This window comes from Pantherophis guttatus, chromosome 8 (genome assembly GCF_059756535.1).
Source record: "Pantherophis guttatus breed Tessera chromosome 8, ASM5975653v1, whole genome shotgun sequence".
NCBI lineage: Eukaryota > Metazoa > Chordata > Lepidosauria > Squamata > Colubridae > Pantherophis > Pantherophis guttatus.
Window position 1 is genome coordinate 26,475,351 of NC_142070.1, and position 19,071 is coordinate 26,494,421.

Consider the following 19,071-nt stretch of genomic DNA (forward strand, 5'->3'; position numbering starts at 1 on the left):
GGAACTAGTTCTGAAATGATGAGCCAACATCCAACCCTATTTACAAAGGAGTGCTCCATCTAGAAAAATATGCCTTTGAACTTACATGGCAAAGTCTTCTTCAGCCATTTAATTTTGGATGGATCTTAGCTCTAGAATAAATGTACGGAACTGATGGCTGTTTAAGTTGTTAAGTTATGATTTTCCATCATTCCCTAATGAGGGTGTGTGCTAATGTCCAAATGGCCAGAGTCTTCCATTCATACCTGAATTATTTTGAAAGCATGCTATAAAAAGGAGTCAATCAAGACTTTAAAAAATTACCCAGAAAGCTTCAAATACTAGCATCTAAACAGGTTTTATTTTTGAAAATGCTTCATATAGCTATATCTACCGTATTTTTCAGAATATAAGACGCACCTGAGTATAAGATGCATCTATCTTTTTTGGTGAGGAAAAGAAGAAAAAGAAATTGCTCTCCCTCTGAGCAATTTTGCCTCATTGCAGCAAACAGCAAACAGCCTGCATTACTTTCATTTTTGTTTTCAGCATAGCTTGATTAGCACAAGGAAAAAAAAATCTGCTCCAGCAATTTATCTCTTTGCAGCAAGCAACAGAGCCCTGCGCAAAACAGCTGAGAGCAAATCAGCTGAGAGTCGGGAGGCCGATCCAATCAACTTGTGCTAATTAATCTGTGCTGAAGCTGAAAGAGCTGTTTTTTTCTTTCTGTTTGCTTGCAAGGAGGTAACTGCTGCGAGGCAGAGGCCAAAGGGTGGGGGCCAGTGGGTGGGCGGGGCTACATTCGATGTATAAGATACACCTAAATTTTCACCCCCTTTTAGGGGGGAAAAAGGTGCTTCTTATACTCTGAAAAATATGGTATATTGTTATCTATGTCTGCATCTGTATCTATACAAGTCTTTGATATGATGTAACTGTCAGACCTTGCACTTGCAAGACTAGAAGGAAAACTTTTGGCAAGACAGAGCTTTCCCAGTAGGAGATCCAGATTAAGAGACTGCATAATCTGGAGCGGGGGGGGAGGGGACTGTGCTATTCCCAAGATTCAGGGTAGTCATACATTAGAATATTTCAGGATGTATCTAGTAGGTAAGAATTATAGCTTTAGTTTGGCAAGATTCTTTCTATTAGGTATAAGAAAATAAAGGGTGGAACTCGATTTGGTCTTGCTATCTCATCTCTTCGCTTGCACCTGACACTGATTAGATACAATACAGATTAACAGGGTTGGAAGGGACCTTGCAGGTCATCTAGTCCAACCCCCCCCCACCCAAGCAGACCATTACACCATTTCTGACAGATGGCAGTCCAGTCTCTTCTTGAAAGCTTCCAGTGATGAAGCTCCCACAATTTCTGAAGGCAAGCTGTTCCATTGGTTAATTGCTCTCACTGGCTCACAGTTTACAGACTGCCTTGTCAGTCTAAATTCAAAGTTATGATGTTTGAAAAAAAGAAAAGACGTTTTCCACCCAATCCTTGCATTTATGGCCATCTCAGTGCCCCATGGTCATGGTGCCCCATGGTGATCACCATCTAGGTGTGTTTTGCACTGGCATGCATTTATTACACTATCCCATAGTCACTTGCCCTCAATTTCCAACTTCACAACTGGCTCCCAAAAAGTAGAATTAATGGGAATAGCAGCCATGGTTATATATCTATCTACAGGTAGTCCTCAAATTATGACTGTAATGGAGCCTATACATCACAATTGTAACTATGATGTTGGCTTACTCAGATATTTATATATCACGTGACTGACTCAATTTTACACATTTTTTTTTTTGCAGCAATTGTTAAGTAAATACCACAGACATTCAGGAAACCAATCATTCACTATGGGTGTGGTTTTGCTGAAAACCAGAAATAAATACCAGTTTTTGACAAAAGCATCATAAAATATGGTCACATGACCATGAGATGATGCAAAGAGCCGTAAATGCTGCCTGGTTGTGAGCACTCAAATTGCAGTCATGTGACTGTGCATGGGCGGAGGGGGGAACCATTGGAACTTCTATCATAAGTATCCACCATGCAGGTCCATCAGAACTTCAAATGGCCAGTTGTAAGTCATGGACTGCTGGTTTAACTCAATTGAAAAGGTATAAAATGGAAAAGTGTGGACAGTTTATATATCTGACCATAAATGCAGCAATAATTTATCTATAATATACTCTACTTATTTACTTTTAATTTAACAGAAATCCAGGCCAAACAGTGAAACCAGGTCACATGACCAATGACGAGACTTTATCTGAGATTTTATTATATCATTCAAGCTGTTTCAGAGAACATTATTCTGTTGAAAAGTTTGGGATGCAAATGGATGCACTTAGCTGGTAGAAGAAAGCAGCATGGGAATACTTTCACAAATACTATACATTTAAATAACCATTTAAATAAGAAACATATTTTTTTTTGACAGTGTAGCAACCGAAGAGCTTATGAAACCAAGAAACTGAGACAAAATATATTCCAAGAAATCTGAGGAAGCAGCCCAACTATGGCATGGAGTCCTGTCCACAATACACCTGTCAATTAACGTAGGGTGTTCAGGTTCAGGGCTAGCGGATAAAAGTTAAAACAGCAGAAACAACATATATCTGCTGGGAAAATAAATTACTAAAGTTCTAAAGTCAACAAACTTCTGGATGTGATGTAAATGCCGTTATACGGACAGATGAGTTGATGCATCCCACCTCCTATCCCTATTCTATTAATTTTTTTCTAACATGATAATGAAATTTTTTACTTAGTGCATTAAACAAACAATACCAAACATGAGCAACTGTTACATTTGTATAAAAAATACGACATCTCTTCATACTATACCTTTTACATCTTCATCTTCAATGGTTGTGTTGGAACTCTCTGTTGATTCCTGTGGAGTACAAGAGTAATTCATTAAATGATCCCACACTCTTAACATCTGCTTTGGATGTACGGTATTAAACAAATCATGCAAAGCTCTGAAGCAGACCATATGAATTTAAGACTCAGACAAATAATCACAGTGAATGACGGCTTCTGGTTTAAGTCAAATATCAGGCAGTTTGAAAGGAACATTAAAAGAGATGCATTTCCTATTGACCTATGCTGGACTTCATAGGAACAAAAAGGAAATACAACTGTGAAGAATGAACAGATTTGCCCTTTTGACACTTTTTAGACAAATGGTAGCAAAATTATGGACATTGGCTGTCAGAACTAGCCATTTAAAACTGGCAAACACAAGACATAGAGCTAAATAATCCCTATAAAAATAGGTCAATACTGTAGCTCGATCTACAATCTTTTAACAATATTGTAGACATAAAAAACCTCACATTGATTTGGCCTTGACACAATCCAGTCTGTGGTATTTATTTACTTGTATTCTGCCTTTTTATTATTTTTACCTAACTCAAGGCAGCAAACACACTTTCCTTCTCCAATTTTCTTCACAACAACAAACATATGAGGTGGATTGGGCTGAGAGAGAATGACTGGTCAACAGTCATTTACGGCTTTCATGACTAAGATGGGACTTGAACTCATGGTCTCCTGCTTTCTAGCCACAAGACCAAACTGGCTTTCCATTGCTAGGATTCAGATTATAATCAAGAGGTCCCACTTGTTCAAGGGCCTTTGAGCATGTGCTTCTTAAACAGTAGAAGCTCTTACCCTGCCATTTCCACTTCCTCTGATGATATGAAAATGGGAAGTTTCAAGGCATGATGTTGTGTAACAGGCTTCCAGTCCTGAATGTACAAAGAAAAGTATTGCTCTATTAATGGTATGCCTAAAATTATGGAGACGTGGTAGGATTTAAAAGAATTTGCATCCTTTGCTGAAACAGCAAAGTCCAATCTGGGTGTTGATGATTTACAAGGATTCCTATGAATATTATATTTTTCAGTCTTAAAAATGTTGCAGTACAAATATAGCTGAAATATAACTGAGACTTTCTATTTTGTTCCAATAATTTAAATATATATATATATATATTCAATAGAGAAGTAGTTATTGGCAAATTATATAACACAGATGTGCTCAAAAAATATCTGTGTTTATGTTTGTTTCTTGTGAAATTTTCACTCTATACTTTCCAGACATGATGTTCTCTGCCAGTTTAAAATTACTAGTTTCTCAGACAGCAGATTTTAAAAGCCTATTTTAGTATCAAAAAGGCAAGTACCTCTGATGTTTGATGGATTATAAAAAACAATAATAGTTAGTTGACACAGTTAAAAGGACACTATCAAAGATAGTAAAAAGTGTAGCCTTATATTTTTTTCAAAAAATGACTTTGCAAAGGTTTTTATAGAAACTTGGGAAAACAAAAAACAAAAGCAGAAAAATAAATAAGGTTAATAAAATAAAAAATATAAGAAAAGGGTATAAACTTAATTTAAGAATTAAGGGTGACTAAGAATTATGGGGCACTTAGACTCTTAAAAGTATGCTTAATTAAGCACAATTCTTGTAACTGAAGGGTAAGGTCAACAGCTCATCAAATATAGGTTTGCACAAAGTATTCACTTGTATATGACTATTGGTTTAACCACTTGAGACAACTAAGATTCATCACCAGGTTAAAAAAAGAGACAACTCTTTTGTTCCTATCCCAAATGTACATGTGGGAAAACTACAACACTGTATTAAGCTATTTAGATTTATAAGTCTTAACTTAAATGTTTTAGATGTCTCATTGTTTGGGATAAACATAATTCACAATCAATATCAACAGATCTTGGTAGTGTCCTTTCTTTCTGTAATGCTAATTCAAACAAACATGTATTGTCAGCAAGATATATGCACACCAACAAATGTGTCAGTGAATGCCACATCATCCCAAATATTTGTCCATCCATTGAAAATAAACCACCATGCTCTGACTGGCTGAAAAATGATATATACAGAGAGTTGCTTGGTTATAAAAGTCACTCTTAGAAATGATTATGAAACCTAGACATACGTATGAGGAAGAAATTTCATGCATCACCTTTGAAGTCAACTCCATGGAAACACTGAATTTGCCCATCATGTTGGGCTTTATTTTTACTGGGGGAGGGGTAAGTGATGCATATTTAACAAATATTTCTTCTACAAAAGTTTTTTTCTTCCATATTGAAACTCATTTTGGCTTCTGTTTAACAGGAAGTAGGAAGGGCAAATTTATACGGTAACCATTTATATAATTATACAGAGAAAACAAATAATGCAGACATGTTAAAGAATTATGATGGTTTGCCTAATATGGACTTTGAAGTCAAGTAAAATTTTGATATTAGTGAAAATATACAGTGTAAATTTCAGCCAAAATATGATGTAATGAGGAAGTGATAGCAAGGCAAACATAAAAATCTGACATACATAAATATGAAAATGAGTCACAGATCTATATCAAATAAGCCAGTATTTGTTCTTGAGAAAAGATTATAGTATTAATGCTAATACTCAACTACTATCTAGAAACACAACAGAATAAGTTACAAGTAAATTAAATCAGACAAGAATATTGATGACAAAGTATATAGAGATATTTTCTTCAATTATTGGATTATGAAGCAGTAACCACATTGTAGAATTAAACATTGTAGTATTAAACACTGTAGTACAGGGTTTCTTGTTCTGTAAAGTGATAGTTGTTTATCTCAGAATTTAACAGTCACTTAGCCCCTTTTCAAGTTTATACAGAAAGAAAATAAAGATGCAACACAATTCAATCCTATACATACAGCTGAACACCAGAACAAAAATGTAATGGGTAATACCCACGATAACATTTTTGCCCCTGAAGCAGGGGTGAAATGCTCCCGGTTCGGACTGGCTCGGGCGAGTAGGTAGCGATAATGGCCGGTGGTTCGGAGAACCGGTAGCAATGGAAGCTGGAGGCTCCGCCCACCCGCCCCATTCCCTGGAGTCGGGGAATGCACCATTCCCCAACTCCTACTGCCCACCTTTCTCCCGCAGCTGGTTATCAGGGAATGCAAGCGCCCGAAATCGCTCACTCTCCTTCTTGAATGAGCTGCTCTGATCCACGTGCCGGCTGCGCAATTTAATTCAGTGGCAGGTTGGGTGTGCACTTGCGTGGACCGGCGCGTGGACCAGAGCAGCTCATTCAAGAAGAAGAGTGAGCGACTCTGGTACCTTTCGGGCGCTTGCCTTCCCTGATAGCCAGCTGCGAGAGAAAGATGGGCAGTAGGAGTCGGGGAATGGTGCATTCCTCGACTCCGGGGAATGGGGCGGGTGGGCGGAGCCGCAGGGGAAAGGTAAGGACACGCTGGCAGAATAGAAATTTAAAAAGTTTTCCTACTGGGTTCTGTGGGCGTGGCTTGGTGGTAGGGGTCTTGTGACTAAGTGGGCGTGGCTGAGTGACTTTGAGTTGGTCACGCCCACTCAGTCACAGGACACCCCCCCACCAAGCCACGCCCACAGAACTGGTAGGGAAAATTTTTAGATTTCACCCCTGCCCTGAAGGCGTGAGCAGCTGATTGATTCAGAGAAAAGTCAACGAAGTTATTCCTCTATTTAGGAATGGAAAGCTTCTGTTCTGGACCGTATTGTTTTTCATTAGTTCTACATCTTCTTCGAGGGTCATATATGCACTGAGCTATTGGAATCCCCAGGAAGGCAAAGAGGAACATAAGGGACATAAATTTATTTTGACTGCCAATAACAGAATTGCTGTTCATAACTGGAAAAGTTCAAGATATTGACTGGGCTGGTGATATATTGAGATGGTTCCCTTGCTTGATCTAATCTCTTATGTTTTATGCATTTTTAACTTTTTGGTTTGACTGCTTTAGATGTGTTTAGTATTTTTCTATTTTTTGTTGCACGCTGCCTAGATATCTTGAGATGGGCAGTCATATAAATGTTATAAATCAAGAAATATATAAATAACCAAACATAACTGATAATCTGTATTCACGTTTCTATGGAGGAAGAGATATTACAACTTTATAAGAACAGCATCTCCTAAAATGCATACATAGGTGTAGCCCACTAGGGAATTTAAAATTAGCAGTGCTTTGCCAAAGAATTCCTAGTTTGATTGCATAAAAATGAATGAGAAACAGAAGATAAAACAGATCTCCAAGTGTGTCTTCCTTGAACTTTAGTAATTATTGCATTAAAAAAAAAGAATAACCTGCATTTGAAGAAAACTCTTTTTCCTCTCCTATTCCAAACCAGAAGCCAGAAACAGAAACTAGAAGAATTAAACAGCTCACACTACAATTTCTTGGTTCTCAACCTGCCTGATCTCTATTGTGGTTGAGGAAAAGTGATCACCAGGATCTGGTTACAAATGGCGTAGGCCTCTACAGACTTCATGAATTCCTAATTAATTTCCTAGCTAACACTTGCATTAACATAGCGATTTGGAAAACTGAATGGAACATGGAACTTGAAAAGAACAGAGCAGACTTCCCCTTTCTGAATACCTTATTTCCATCTGGATTGTGGATTACTGTAGTTTGGGGCTCCTGAGTGAGAGTAAAATAGAGAGAAAAAACAGTTCTTGGTCAATAGATTTTGCATTAGTAAGAGAAGGAAGAATGAAATGACCAGATGAAATGTGCTTAATATGGTCAAGAGCTAAAGCAAGGTTAACTGCTGCCAGAGGATGTCACCGGCCAAACTGTTAGAAAGGTAATCATATCTAGTGTAGCAGCATGCAAAAAATCTTAGTGATGATCTGAAAACTTGCAGGGCTTTGAAGTTCTGGAGATCTAGAGAGGCATTGACTTTTCCAAGCAAATGCACTGATCATTTGTACTGCTGTCCTGTTCTTTACATCATTTATACCATTCTATTTTTTTGACATAGTTTCCGTGAGGGAAATTATATTAATTAACTGATTAAACCACAATTAAAGTTACAAAAATACAGGGGATCATAATAGGCTAAGTACCTGCATGATGTGCATTTATAAGTTTGCAACAATCCAAGGAGCAATGAGAAGTGCTGACAGCCTCTAATTCATTTTATTTAGAGTTTTCCAAAGCCACACAATCTTTAAATGTGAGCCCAGCATTTTCAATCTGGGGTGGATTTAAGCGTTTTCATCAATTGTGCAAAGGCATTTGGGAAATACCTTATAAACATATCTTATGAAGCTAGTACCTCCAAGTAAATCGGAGTCTGTTGCAAAACTTGACAAAATCAAAATTTCTTCAAACTTATCAAACTGTGCAAAGTGGGATGTCTCTGCCAATTAATAAAAACAGGCCTTAATTTTAAAGCTTTGCCACATAGCCTTGAGAAATCAGAATAAACAAAAGAAGCAAGGTTATGATATAAATAGCCAAACTCATTAGTTACACATTCCCCGCAGAGGCTATTATGGCACAATGATTTTTATATAATAGAAGATAACTGTGGAATATAGCAAGCTTTCAGTACTAGATGCCTCTAGATCTCAGTAAGCAAAGTCATGCAAAGTCCTGCTGAGAAAGTAAAGGAATGAAAAGCTGAATAAGGTCTACTTGGTTGTTGCCTAGCAATAATCTCATTAGCTCTCCTTGACTTTGACACTCTTGTTAAATTGAAGAAATTTGGTTGGCACCTAATTTGTAAATACTGAAATAGCAATCAGGCAAAGAAGCTAAAGGCAACACAAAAGCACACTCTATTCACTTTCTTACACAGCATGCAAAGAAACTCAACTGTGGCGGTGACCAATGTTACTGCATAAGTGCATCCCCTTCCATGGCACACCGGCTAATTAGAAACACACACTTTGACAACAAACTACCTCCTAAGAAGTACAATCCCCAGCTCCCAAGAAAGAGAAAAAGAAGAAAAAAGCTTGACAATTTTAAAAAGCAAACAACAAGTAAAAAAAAAAAAACTAGAAAGGAAAGAGAATGAGGAAAAAAGATGGAAATGGAACTAAGAAACAAGTTAAGGATAAAGCCAGGTATACCAGCGCTGGGGTGGGAATATTTTCTTTAGGGCTGGTTACTACGTTGGTTTTGTTGTTTATCTGTAGATATGCAGAAAATAGAAACAAAACAAGCCTTAGACCTCTCACTTCAGATAATCATATCTATATATCTGCCTCTGTAGAATGCTATTGAGCCTGTCTTCTACAGAATGCTATTGAATAGCTGCTCTATGATGATAAAGATAAATGGATGAATTTACAGCATCCAAATAGCAAGAACACATCTATAAGAAACGACTGCAGCATCTTTGCAATCCATTTTAACATTGCTGTATAGGAGGAATTTCACAGATTATCATTTCAAACATGTTATGAAGCAGCTCCTTAAAAATACTTTGTATTAAGCGATATGTTATTAATGCAAATTTAGATAGGACTAAAAGCTGATTTGTCACTTTCCACATTTATATGAGATATTACTGAACATGACAAACAAAATGTTTTCTAGACGTTTTGTTCCAACTCCCATCAACTTTAGCTAGCATTGCCAATTATTAAAAAAAATATGGGAGCTGTAGTCCAGAATATTTGAAAACCAAACCATTAATGGCTTGCTGCTGATTACTATAGAATAACAGAGATGGGAAAACTTTGGAGGTCTTCTAGTCCAATACCCTGCTCAGGCAGGAAAACCTATACCTTTTCAGACAAATGGTTGTCCAATCTCTTCTTAAAAACTTCCAGTATTGGAGCATTCACAACTTCTGGAGGTAAGTTGTTAGACTGATTAATTGTTCGAACTGTCAGGAAATTTCTCCTTAGTTCTAGGTTGCTTCTCTCCTTGATTAGTTTCCATCCATTGCTCTTGTCCTGAAGGCAGGACAAGAGAACAGCTTGACTCCCTCTTCTTTGTGGCAACCCCTAAGGTATTGGGACACTATTATAATGTCAACCCTAGTCCTTCTTTTCATTAAAATAGACATATCCATTTCCAGCAACTGTTCTTGATATGTTTTAGCCTCCAGTCCCTTAATCATCTTTGTGGCACTTCTCTGCACTCTTTCTAGAGTCTCAACATCTTTTTTACATTGTGGAGACAAAAACTGGATGCTGAAGAAGTACATCAGGTATTAGTTCAGTTTCAGACTGACATATATCTTAGTCTCCTATTTAACCATAAGGCAATGTTTTCTTGCTATGGATCACATGGCTTCACTGTATCTACCTTTAAATAGACTCTGTTACCTAGAGTCATCTTGTGTCATGGGTGATATAAACATTTAATAAATAAAATAAATATGTCCTTAAATAAGGTTACTTATAAGAAAAACATTTCTTCAAAAAATATTAATTTTCTTTTGTTGTTAAGTAATATCTCTTAAATATGAAAAAATATGGTCACTCACTGCCAAGGAAGAAAAATGTTATTATTTGAAGTTCAGGCTAAATTTTCAGCACAATATAATATTTTTTTTTCTCCAGGTACAAATGAAAATCAGTTTAATCAACAATAAAACATTTATTATTATTTAACTACTATAGCAAACATCTCCTCTATATATAGTCAGAAAGATTGGTTTCCTGAAATATAACTTTAAAAATGATTTGAATTAATCAACAGCTCAAATGAATAATTAGCATACAGTATTCATAACACTGAGATATATATAGTTCTTTTCACTTGGTAAGTACATTTTAAAGTGAATTATGTAGAAAATTAACTAAATTAATAGAAGATTGTTTCATCCAAAATTGTCTGGTTTCTCTGTATACAAATTAATCTTTCAGTCTAATCTACATTATGAACTAGATTTAAACTCTTAAGAACTAAAAATGAACATACCACAAATGCACCCTAAAAATATTGCAAATATTTTATATTTGCAGCTTTAAAAAAAGCCTCGCGTGTTAAATGTAATTTTGGAAATTTGATTAATTTTTCTTCATCATATAAGTAAGCTAAAATTTAGAACTACCGTGAATATATATATATTTTCAGGCATGGCTGTATGTGTGTCTATATGTATGCCTGTGTACCCACATATACAAGCATAAACACAGAGAAACATAGAGACTGGAAAATGGAAGCAACCACTGAAACAATAGAGCTGACCAGACAAAAGATTTAACTGATCAGCAATACAGAATATTTGCAAAATAAGTAAAATAAAACAAAAAGTAAAATAAAAATAATAATGTTGTTTTTCACCCATCTTCTTTGACCAATATTAAATGAATACGGGCAAGCTAATGATATCACATTTAGACTTATTATTGGGTAATGCAAGTATTATTCTGGCAGACTATACTGAGATGTCAAATGTATTACTATCCTTAAAAAAAGCATGAATGGGAGTAAAAGGTTGAAGCCCTGGAGAGGATGAATCTGAAGTGGTTATTTAAATACAACAGAGAAGACAGTCAAAAATTTGGAATTCAAAGGGTAGCTTAAGGCAAAAAGATGTATTGACTGTCACCCACAAAAATAAAACATTTTACAGAAGTGATAAAATAAATGAAACTGTGTGATAGCTTATCTTGCATAGATCTGAGATATAACAACATGGTGGGGGATATATCCACTATGTTAATCTTTAACCATTTACAGTATGCTTAAAATGGGAAATATTCACAGTGCTTTTATCAAAAATACAGCATTAAACAATATTTTTTTAAAAATAGGGTCTTGCAATATGAGAAAAAAAATCATACTAGCAAAGCTCTGTAAATGGCAATCTACTCTGTAAATGGACAATCTCTGTAAATGGTAATCTACAAACATGACCTACAGACACGTTCATAGACAGTATTCCACTCCTATATTGTTCAGGAACTTCTGTATCCTTTCAATTAAACATTTTTTTTAAAAAAAATACCAATTTATTTTGAATTAAAAGATGGGTGAAAAAACTAATTTCATGCTATTTTTTCTATGTAACACAAAAAAGTAATTTATAATCTCAAGAAAGCTAATAATAAAAGAAAGACATAAAGTTATATGAACACAAGTTGGCATACCACAAAATTGGTACTTTAAAAAATAGAGGAAAATATCCACCGACAAAAAGAAAAAATATGGCTTATCAAAATCGTGAGCAGGAATCAAATATTAAGTATTAGTCAAGCAACTTTAATCTTGAGAAAGATATGTGGCCAAGAGAAAATACTTTACAATGTAAATCTGTACATCAGTGGCGTAAATACCTTTCAAAACTTACATGGGGTTTCAGGCTCTATCTTGATAGTCATTTTATAATTATATACAAACCATTCAGAAATTACAATGAAGAGCATTATTTTCACTAATAATGATAATTATCACCTTCAGTGCATATAATATTATATACTTTTTTTAAAGGACTAACATTTAGGAAAAGGTTTTAGAAGCTAATTCAAAATTGTATGGTTTCTAAATAATATTAAGCAATATCTTCTAAAATGAATGTGGAATTGTAGACCCCTTTCCTAAAGACTGATGTCCCATGAATCAGTAAGATAGAAATCGTTCGTTTTGTCTTAATTTAGACAGAGTGAATCTTTTGCAGATGTAATACAGACATGATAGAAATAGAAAAATAAGAAAACTAGTCTGACAAGAAAATCAACATTTACTGATTGATTCACACTTCTAATCTATTTTGCCACAATATTAAATATTATAACAATATTTAAATCACCTAAAAATTTAACAAACATTTAAAATCTCCCAGGAAAAACACAAACATAGCCAAGTGGGATTCAACATTTGCTATTCACCAATGTCATTTTACTTTTTAAAAAATTTGAGTTAACTATTTATGATACTTGTCTTTCATTTCCTCCTTGTATCTATGAATCCAGGTTTGCCATTCTAAACACATAGTAAAAATAGTGTTCTACATTAAAATAGTACAAAGAAAAAAAAAGCTAACTTTTCCAACAGTTTTATTTCAAAAAAGAGTAATTGTATTGATAAAATAAATATAATAAACTCAACTGAATTATCTGATTCAACATATATCGCATTCAATTATATTTAAAATAAGTCTGTGATAACAGAAACCAGACTGTACTATTTGGTGCAAATACTGTGTAATACCAACCAGTGAGTGGTGGCTCCAGTGATGGTTTAAATTGATACCTCCAAATTCCTGCTAGATTCTAAGATTACTGGAATGAATATATCACTTTTTTTCTTTACCTTTCAGAAATCTACCTGTTTTAAGTACAAGAAGATTGTACAAAAAATACGGAAGGCTTTCAAATAACAATGCTACTGTACTGGAATAGGGTCATGGCCAGTATTCCATCAGTTTCATGCCAATATTTGCACAGTGTGTAAAAAAATTGCAAATGATTTATTTAGGATGTAACACTACAGTGATACAGAAGTCACAAATGTGCATTTTAAGTCTTGTAGCTTCTGATGTTACATTACCAACTCAATGATAAATACATCTATTTCATTTCTAAGTGTGAACATTTCATAGGATGAAAAGTCTGGCAGATAAAGATCCTCACCATCATTTGAACACTCGAACTGGACTTCCTTTTCTGATATGACCAGTCAGAGAGAAAGGAAAAGAAGAAAATATGACTGGTTGGATTTAAAGAATCAATGCATGGAGAACAACATGTTTGTTGTATTTTGGCTGCCTGTTTTAAAAAGGCCCAATTTGCAGAAATGGGAGAAATATTCTGCATATGAATAGAATCTCCTCTTTGATAGGCATTGAAAAATGAATTCTCCTTTCATGGTGCCCTATGAAAACAGGTATGAGAAATAATTCTGAATATTCGCCATAACACCCCCACTCCAAGAATAATAGCTGCAAATTGCTGGTAGTAACTATCATCAGCATATCTGTTTAAATAAACCAATTTTAACCAAGACTGTTAGAGATTTGCAATAAAATACTATTGAACTACCTGAATTGGGGCATGCAGTATTACAGATGCATTAAGGCAAGGCATTTCTACTGAATTAACCAATAGTGGGAAAGAAGCAGCCATTTTGTTCCACTGAAAAGGATAGACTTTGGATACAGAGAAGTCTCACATAGTCATTGGGGTTAGTGGAAAAAGGACTAGAACATATTCTCAGTACCACAAATAGCATTCTGCAAGAGGTCCAGCTAATCTTGGGAAGTGCACCGGCCGGGTCCAGAAATAAATCATATTGAATTTGGCTGTTTCAGAGTGGCTGGCTTAGATTACCAGTGTGCTTACACATGAAATATATAAATGTATGCATATCACAAATTCAATAGAAACATACAATGAGTTATATACTCTAAAGTTTAGATTCAAGAAAAGAAAAATGGAAGAGTAGAAACTTAACTCCAAGAATGTTCAAATAAACTGAAAGATACTTAGAAATTACACTTCAATTAACATCTGAAAAGTTTCATTTAAAGCTAATAATCTTATCCCCCCCCTCCCCATTTTTCATAAACTAATTTTCTATGTACTAAAACAGTATACTGTATATGGAACAATCTCTCCTTGTATGCTATTCTGAGGTCACAGGCTCAGAAATTCTATGTCATATAGGAAAGCTACAACCATTTTCTATTTCTTAATAATTTTGCTTAGTCAATCTGAACTTGTAACTGAGATCTTAAAATATATTATTTTCTGCCCAGGTATAATGATTTCTTCTGGCAGAATACAAGTCAATGATTGGCCAACTTTGTGATAATTTTTTCAATGCTAATATAAAAAGGATGCTATTCAAAAAATGGCTAGAAAGGGATAAATCATTAGCATGACTAGAAAGTAAATTAATTAATTAATTAACACATTGATTTATGTATTGCCCCTTCCTAAGATAAGACTCTAAGCAGTTCACAAGAAAAATCAAAACATTTACAACTCTGAAACATTAAGAAGTTCAACAAGTAAAACACGTTACATGGCTTTTGAACTAAGTAATTATAATTTATCCCTGCCTCACCTACTTCTAAGTAAATATTACTTGCTGCCCCAAAGGCCTCTTAAAAAGTATTCTATTAACTGTTAATTTTCTGTTAAAAAGAAAGAGAAAAGAAAGAGAACTGTATTCTTAACTTTCTGCAATAAACAACAGGGCACTGGTGATACCATCCTCTTTGTTTGGGTGTACATGTGCACACACATTTGTTTGCATGTTCTTGTGTATGTGCATACATATATAGACTTCTTAATGAAGAACAGGATCAGTTATATCAGTGCCCAAAGGCATGGAATTTAGAAGGTGATTTGCCAGTGAAAAATTAGTGAGACTATCATTAGCTGCCCTTTATATTTGTAACTTACCTTTACTCCATCAGGTTTCTTCAATAAACTCTTGGCTGCTATAAATCAGAAGGAAACAAATAGTGTCAGTTGCCTAATTTAACAAGAAAACTATAAAAAATATTTTTCTTTCTTTTTGTGAATTTCAGTTATCATTATTTGTCATTTCATCATTCTACCATCTCTTAGCAAAGCACTTCGATAATAATGTGATATATCTTGATATGTAAAGTACACATAAAGGAGAAACAGACAAAGGTGGAGAAAATTATAGGTCATTATTTTATATGACTTACATTGTTGATTTAAAAACTTTTCTTACTGTAAATATTTCCTTCTATCAAGGTACTATATATGATAAAATATAACCACATTTGTTATACATGAGCGATAGAACAAACCTAGTCATAGATAAGAAATTCCTTAAATTGCGCAAGTGAGGTAGAAAGCATTTAATGCCTCTCGTAGTTTTGTTTTAAATTACCCCATATGAAACTCAATGGAAGAGAATTGAATGAAGCCAGCTCTTCCCACTTGGATCAGAAGAAAATTTATTTTATTTATTTTTATTTATTTATTTGTCAAGCATGTATAAGATAACAGATATAAGTATAAACATGATTATGAATACAGGAAATGGATACGAATAAATGGGGACAGTAGGACATGGACGGTAAGCACGTTGGTGCACTTATGCAAGTCCCCTTACACACCTCTTAGGAATGGGGTGAGGTCAACAGTAGACAGTCTAAGGTTAAAATTATGGGGGTTTGAGGATGAAACCACAGAGTCAGGTAGTGCATTCCAGGCATTGACCTCTCTGTTGAAGGGGATTGATCAAATTGAGATTTTTCACAAACTCATTTCCTTTCCTTCTCATTCCTACCTAATGGTTTGGGGAAGATTCCAAGGTCTGGATCTTGTGATTTAGGAATTCTCAGCAGCAGAGACAAAAAGAAGATGGGAAGAAGTATCAAGCTATATTTTGTCCTCCAAAAAAGGACAAAGCAGAAAGAATCAAAGAAGGTCAAATGGTGCATGTTAACCCCTATGATCCTGTGACATGTCCTTGGATTTTTTTTTAAAAAAGGTAAAAGTTGTACATTTAAGAATAATGAATGTATTTATAAGCTTTTATAAAATGACCTAGCTATTTGTTTTGTTTTGTTTTTTTCCAAGAGAAAATCCGACTTCAGGAACTTGAGCACCTTCACTTGTAGTCTTGTTGAAATTATATAAGAATAATATTAACAGATATATGGAAAATTAATATTAAGAAGATAACTAAAATATTGTTAGAATTTACACTTTAGATATTATTGCTATATAAATGAAGTTTATATAGCAATAATTTACTTGTCATATGAAATAAATAACTTTTCAAATTATAAATGCATTTGGAGCTGGATATTTAACAAACCATTTTGAGCAAATGGGTTCTAAATTATATTATACAGTACTACCAAACAGAAATGCAATTATCTTAATGAGAGTGAAGCATTATCTGTGGCACTATTATCTTCTGCTCTGAACAGAAACACTTTATGGATAGGAATTCTGTTTTCGTGATGGTTGAAGAAAAACATACTAGATTGTATCTGCATAAACAATTTGAAAACTGACTTTGCACTCTCCAAAATCTTCCTTCTGTGGCAAAATGATTATGCTGGTTTTATAAGTGGCAATTTAGACTCAAAATGTTTAAATTGAAGTAGGAATACAAAAGTCTGCCCAGCAACAATTAGATGCCTATTGCATGTTCCAGCACAAATGTATTTGTTAGCATTGTTTCATTTTGCTTTCTCCATTGCAAAGTCTAATTTATTACAAATTACAAATTTGTAATAAAATTACCTTGAAGTTGAAGCAAGCCCCCTTCTCTATTGTTTTGTAGGAACACTAATTATATTTCTTTACTGAAATAGTATTGTTCAGATTTTTAAAAATTGAGTATTTATAAATTTTAATATTTCATGTTTTTGCTTTTGTCTTTAGTGTTTCTTATTTAATACATTTTATTATTGTTATTTTTTGTACATTATCAAGAGCCATTAAGGAAATGAATGAAATATTAATTTTCTAAATCAATAAATACACTGTGGTAAAACTATGTAAGTCTTGCCACTTCAAGAACACAACTAATAAGGTTTTGCTTATTATGTTTACAACAAGAATGTATTGCCTCTTATATTTCAAAAAATAATATCAATCTTCAATAATTGAAGCTGACTATTTGGCTGAAGCAATGAGGCAAAGTTCTTGTAAAATATTATTTGAGGAATAATGCTTCCAGTGGCTGATACTTTGGAACTAAGTTCCATTTCTAAACATAAAAAACAATGGATGGATACAAGTCCAAATGAAATTAGTATAATTTTACTAATCTCTAAGCTTGATGAATTTGTAGCTTTTTAACTTCAGTATAATAAGCACATATCTGATTAACCTTTGGTAATTTTTTGATTACATTTGGCTGAATATTAACAGGATCCAAATGAATTCATCCTTCTTCTTTAAGAACTGCATTTAAAACAACACTGACTTTTGTAGAGCAATGGCTAAAATGCTGGGCTATAATATCAAGCACAAAAGTCCAAATCTAACTCAGTGATGCATATTATGGATTTGCTTTGAACCAGAAATCAAATGTTTCTCATCTCTGCAAACAAACTTTTATTAGTGAAGGTATCTACACCAACCGTCTCCAGCCAAATTGGTATAAACCATTTTGGTTGAGAATTCTTGGAGTTCCAGGTCAATGTGTCTAAAGGGCATCTTATTGAAAAAGACTGATACTGACAATGCATTCCAAGACTTGCCTCCTCGTTGTGTTAATCCTGATTAACTAAATTGCTGCATGCATGTATCATACAAAAAAAGGAAACTGTGGTTAAATGTTAGTTCATTCATCAAATCCTATAATCTTGTACTTTATATGAATTTTAAGAATTGATTCATAAAATATTAAAGCTGAGCACTCTATTTCAATCATGCTAAGAACACTGAAATGGTATCTGTACATTTGTCACTTAGACAGAAGTGGGGAACTACGGCCCCTTTAATGACCTGTGCATTTCAACTCCCAGAATTCCTGAGCCAGATCGTAAAAGGGCCATAATTTCCCACTGACTTAAAAGAACAGCTTTTCACTAGTTCATGCAATATAGAAGACTGAGAGTTTCTTTTTCAAGAATGTGGAAGGTAAACTGGACTGTTAAGGGGAAACAATCCAGATGCTGAGATTTCTGAAATATTATCATAAATCTTGTTTAAAAAGTACTGAAAGAACCTTGTGTTCTACATGAATGGGTCGAAAAACGTGTCACAGATAAAGCTAAAGAAAGCTTCATCATAAAGAAGAACAATATAGTAATGAAGTATGGGGAATAACAATGTGCATTGTGAAGATTGGATTGTGAAGACAAGTCAGATAATTCTGACTTGTTTGCAATATCATAATGCACCTGTTTTGCAATCATTGTGGATTATGGATGCTACAGAAGAGAGGTTTTTGCTCAAACTATATTGTAACAAACTATAAAATATACATCCAACTTAGCAAGCTACTCTGAATATATGTTGAAGTATAAAAGAGTAAAATTAATTATTTAAATGATACCTTACTTAACGCATGCTAGCATATAATGTTGGGCATAAATTAAATAATTAATTTTAAACAGAAAGAAATCTTAATTTTTTTAAATAACTACATTAAAACTAAGGTATCAAAATATGCATACTAGCAATCTGAACTAAAATAATGATTTATTTGTGGAAAATGCCAAAAATCCCCTTTTTGACAAATTATTTTATCATCTTCTTAAAGCTGTAAGAAAATTTGAAAACATAAGGGTTTTTTCCCCAAGTAAATGAGAACCAGAAGCACAGTATATATATATGCTGAGTTATATTAAAATGAAAAAGATGTTTTACCCCATTAC

At 34.1% G+C, this 19,071-nt stretch overlaps 1 protein-coding gene across 16 annotated transcripts in view; it reads right to left on the minus strand.

Moving 5' to 3' along the window:
• CAMK2D (calcium/calmodulin dependent protein kinase II delta) overlaps positions 1-19,071 on the minus strand; it is a 147,386-nt gene that overhangs the window by 16,604 nt on the left and 111,711 nt on the right. For 4 of the 16 annotated variants that reach the window (XM_034442343.3, XM_034442341.3, XM_087874467.1 and 1 more), the window contains exons 13-17: positions 15,152-15,189; positions 13,376-13,408; positions 8,915-8,974; positions 7,431-7,472; positions 2,833-2,881 (exon numbers count right to left, since the gene is read on the minus strand). In XM_034442343.3, the coding sequence (XP_034298234.1) occupies positions 2,833-2,881; positions 7,431-7,472; positions 8,915-8,974; positions 13,376-13,408; positions 15,152-15,189 (222 nt within the window). The remainder of the gene's footprint in view (positions 1-2,832; positions 2,882-7,430; positions 7,473-8,914; positions 8,975-13,375; positions 13,409-15,151; positions 15,190-19,071) is intronic. The other 12 variants (XM_034442345.3, XM_034442344.3, XM_087874469.1 and 9 more) reach the window with 3 other exon arrangements.